This window comes from Arachis hypogaea, chromosome 11 (assembly GCF_003086295.3).
Source record: "Arachis hypogaea cultivar Tifrunner chromosome 11, arahy.Tifrunner.gnm2.J5K5, whole genome shotgun sequence".
In the NCBI taxonomy this organism is placed as follows: Eukaryota; Viridiplantae; Streptophyta; class Magnoliopsida; order Fabales; family Fabaceae; genus Arachis; species Arachis hypogaea.
Window position 1 is genome coordinate 22145497 of NC_092046.1, and position 4069 is coordinate 22149565.

At 45.6% G+C, this 4069-nt stretch overlaps 1 protein-coding gene across 1 annotated transcript; it reads left to right on the forward strand.

Moving 5' to 3' along the window:
• Positions 1-1836: 1836 nt before the first annotated feature.
• On the forward strand, positions 1837-3608 carry LOC112720536 (transcription factor MYB44). Its single transcript, XM_025771501.3, has one exon. The coding sequence runs from the start codon at positions 2267-2269 to the stop codon at positions 3215-3217; it is 951 nt and encodes a 316-aa protein (XP_025627286.1). The 5' UTR covers positions 1837-2266; the 3' UTR covers positions 3218-3608.
• Positions 3609-4069: the final 461 nt, after the last annotated feature.

Sequence of the window (4069 nt, forward strand, 5' to 3'; positions counted from 1 at the left end):
CCTTCTATTTGTGCTTGTGGTCGAAGTGTTGCATCGGATGGTTGGGGAAGCAGTCAGGAACGGTCGCATTGAACCATTACTGGTCGGAGGTGAGCATGTAGAATTATCGCACCTTCAATTTGCGGATGATACCATATTATTTTGTCCCCCTAACACTGAGACACTGGTGAATTATAAGAGACTGTTACGGTGTTTTGAGTTAATGTCGGGGTTGAGCATCAATTATGAGAAGTCAAATCTGATATCAGTAAACTGTGAGCAGGAGTGGGTTGATCAGGCGTGCGGTCTTCTGGGGTGCAAGCAAGCTGTGTTACCGGTTAGATACCTTGGAATCTCTCTAGGTGCAAATCCGAGGCTAGTGAAGACTTGGAAACCAGTCATAGATAAGGTGGAGGAAAAGCTCAGCCTGTGGAAAGCGAAGGTGCTGAATAAAGCAGGCAAGCTTATCCTCATTAAGTCGGTGCTGAATAGCCTGCCGATATATTACTTAAGTCTGTACAAGATGCCGAAGGCGGTTGCGGACAAGCTGGTTGCGTTGCAAAGGAGATTTATGTGGGGAAAGGGGGATGGAAAGGATGGTATCCCGTTAGTTAAGTGGGAGTTGGTTCAAGCTCCAAAGAAGGCTGGAGGATTGGGGGTTGGGGATGCAGTGCTTCGGAACACAGCACTCTTGTTTAAGTGGTGGTGGAGGTTTTCAAAAGAGGATTGCCCCTTATGGAAGAAAATTGTCTGTTCTTGTAACAACTTGAGGCCTGATGTCATGCTGGTAAATCAGAAGATACCAGCGAAAGGCGGGCCTTGGAAGGACATATGCCAGTTAAACATACAGGAGCAGCGGTTAAGGGATAAATTGGTTACTGGACTGGCTATGGAAGTAGGGAATGGAAGGAGTACCATGTTTTGGGAGGATAACTGGGTGCAAGGTGGGCCGCTGAAAGTGGCGTTTCCAAGACTCTTCTCTGTGTCCAACCAACAAGGAGTTGTCGTAGGGGATTGTGGATTTTGGGATGGATTGGAGTGGATCTGGAATTTTCAATGGAGAAGAGAGCTGTTCCAATGGGAGCTGAAACTTGTCCATCAGCTGCATGAAAGGTTACGGCCAGTAAAGCTGTCACAGGGTATGGAGGATAATGTGGTCTGGAAGTTTGATAGTAAGGGTGTGTTTTCTACTAATTCCTTTATGCGGGTACTTCAATCGGAGAATCTGCCGGCAGCGATCACAAGCTATAGTTTCACAAGTACATTGTGGAAAGGAGTGGTGCCTTCGAGGATTGAGCTTTTTGGCTGGTTTGTACTTGTTGGTAGAGTTAACACCAAAGACAGGTTGAGTAGGCTAGGTGTTATTCATCACAGTGATAATATTTGTGTGCTATGCAATAAGGAGATAGAATCTGTCCAGCATCTATTTCTTATGTGTGATATAGCATGGAAAGTGTGGTGCTGTTGGTTGCAGTCAGTTGGTAGAAAGTGGGCTATTCCGGGTACCATAAGAGGGCTGTTTGAGAGTTGGACTGGCTTGCACACGAGTAAACAAGAGCAGAAGCGGGGGTTGATTGGATTCTTTGCAGTGATTTGGAACATCTGGTTGGAACGTAATGACAGGATTTTCAACAATAAGGTAGCAGGTGTTGACCTCATCCAACAGAGAACACTTTTGAGTTATAAAGAATGGGCTGACAGTAATCCTAGTGGTTGTTGATAATAGGCAGGTGATGCCAGGCTTTATGGTCTTGTCTTCGTTATTTCTTTATGTAACTCCTGACTTTTTGCTCCACTGTTTTGTGTTGAGCTTTCGTTTGTTTCAAAAAAAAAACTAATATACTACAATCATACCGTAACAGTTGATTTTCAATTAAATTAAAAATGAGAATTCGAAAGGATAAAAAGGAAGAAAGCAGAGCAGGGATGACTTGTGCAAACGGAAGCAGCTGAAACTGACGCGTGTCCAATTACAGCTGTATCCCAAATCCCAAGCCAACCGCTCCCCAGGAACAAGCGGTACCAATTTCAGCATAACGCTCCCAGAAACCCCTCAAAACCTAACCTCCTCAACCGGTTACCTCACCCCCCCATCCCTCCCACATATAAACCACGATCAAACACCAACCGCTTCACACACTCAAAACAGCAACACCACAAAAAAAACCCTTTCAAAAATCTCATCGTAACGCCCTACCTACTTCGCTTCTGCTTCTCTCCATATATAAATCTTCACTTTCACATGATCCTCTAAATCTGAAAAACAAAACAAAAGAAACTAAGCACTATGGCCATGTCTAGAAGAGAAATGGATCGAATCAAAGGCCCGTGGAGCCCGGAAGAAGATGAGGCCCTGCAGAGGCTGGTGGAGAGGCACGGACCCAGGAACTGGACGTTGATAAGCAAGTACATCCCGGGCCGCTCCGGGAAGTCCTGCAGGCTAAGATGGTGTAACCAACTTTCACCTCAGGTTGAGCACCGGGGCTTCACGCCCGATGAGGATGAGACGATAATCCGGGCCCATGCCCGGTTCGGTAACAAGTGGGCTACAATAGCCCGACTCCTGTCTGGTCGAACCGACAACGCGGTAAAGAATCACTGGAACTCAACACTCAAGCGCAAGTGCTCATCCATGATGATCGACGAGCCTGCAACAGGTCCGGCGGACTTTGACGGCGGTTACTACCTACGGCCCGCGAAGAGGTCTGCGAGCGCAGGTGCTACGATGCCGCTATCCACCGGACTTCACATGAGCCCGACGTCGCCGGGAAGCCCGTCGGGATCCGACGCGAGTGATTGCAGCGTTCGCGCTGTCTCTCCGTCTAACGTTCTGAGGCCCGTGCCCAGGACCGTTGTTCCTCCGATCGAAACTGCGTCCTCTTCAGAGGACCCTCCGACGTCGTTGTCGCTGTCTCTGCCTGGCGTAGACGTTGCTGTGGAAGTCTCCAATCGTGTCACGGAATCTATGTCACGTGCCTTTTCTCCGGCGATGGTGATGGCTTCGGCGGCGCCTTCAACGGCTGTAACGGCAGCGGATCCGCTGCCATTGCCATCGCCACAACATCAAGTGGTAGCGCCGTTTAATTTTAGCGCGGAGCTGATGGCGGTGATGCAAGAAATGATAAGAAAAGAAGTGAGGAGTTACATGGAACAGCGCAATGGGATGTGTTTTCAGGCTGCTGGTGGGTTTAGGAACGTTTCGGTAAATCGAGTTGGGATTAGCAAAGTCAACTCGTGAATAAGAAGTGGATAATAGAAAAGATTAGCAACTCGGAAAATGAGCTTCGGAAATGAAGAGGAAGAGGGAAAAGAATGAAAAGGAAGCTGTTTCTCTTTTTTTATTTAGTGTTAGGCCAATAATAATGTTGGTTAATGTACAGGAGGATAGGGAGAGGAAAAGTGGTAACGATAAACTATAAGCGGGATGGTTACTTCCTAACAGGTAAAAGGACACCACTGTGGTTAGGGTTGGACGCATTGCTTTTGTAAGATGTCTTGTTTGGAGGCTCATGCCCGTTCTTTTTTGGAAAGGGAAAAAAAGAGAGTGTTATTAGTAGGAAATGGCAAAGAGAGAGGGGATACCTCAACAAATCTCAAAATAAGTTTAATTTAATTAGTTATTTGCTCAAGTCCAAATGATTAATGCTGTTTGCCTTTTGTTGAGATCCGAAATTAGTGAAACCAGTCATCTTTAATGTGATTATAAAATTAAAAGTTGAAACACAGCCGAAGATAGTACTTTGATCAAACACTAATAGTTGATCAAACACTAGTAGCACTGTTCAGTTGCATATTAATAGATTTTTTGGAACCTCAATTCTGCGTTTTATTTATGTGGTTTACCTGGACCCACATATTAATAGATTTTTTTGGAACCTCAATTCTGCGTTTTATTGATGTGGTTTACCTGGACCCATAAGACCGGAAACAAATTAACAACACATCAAACAATGCAAGCTGCCATGGGCTGTAATCTCCCCTCAGAATTTTGGGAATTATTTCAAACTCAAATATAGTTAAAGTTCCTGTCCAAAAAAAAATATAGTTAAAGTTGAAGTCGTGGCTAACCAGGAGCCCCTGCCTGTTTTAC

Bases quoted from the DNA above. Each gene is read 5' to 3' on its own strand.
- LOC112720536 (XM_025771501.3), top strand. From the start codon at position 2,267: ATGGCCATGTCTAGAAGAGAAATGGATCGAATCAAAGGCCCGTGGAGC.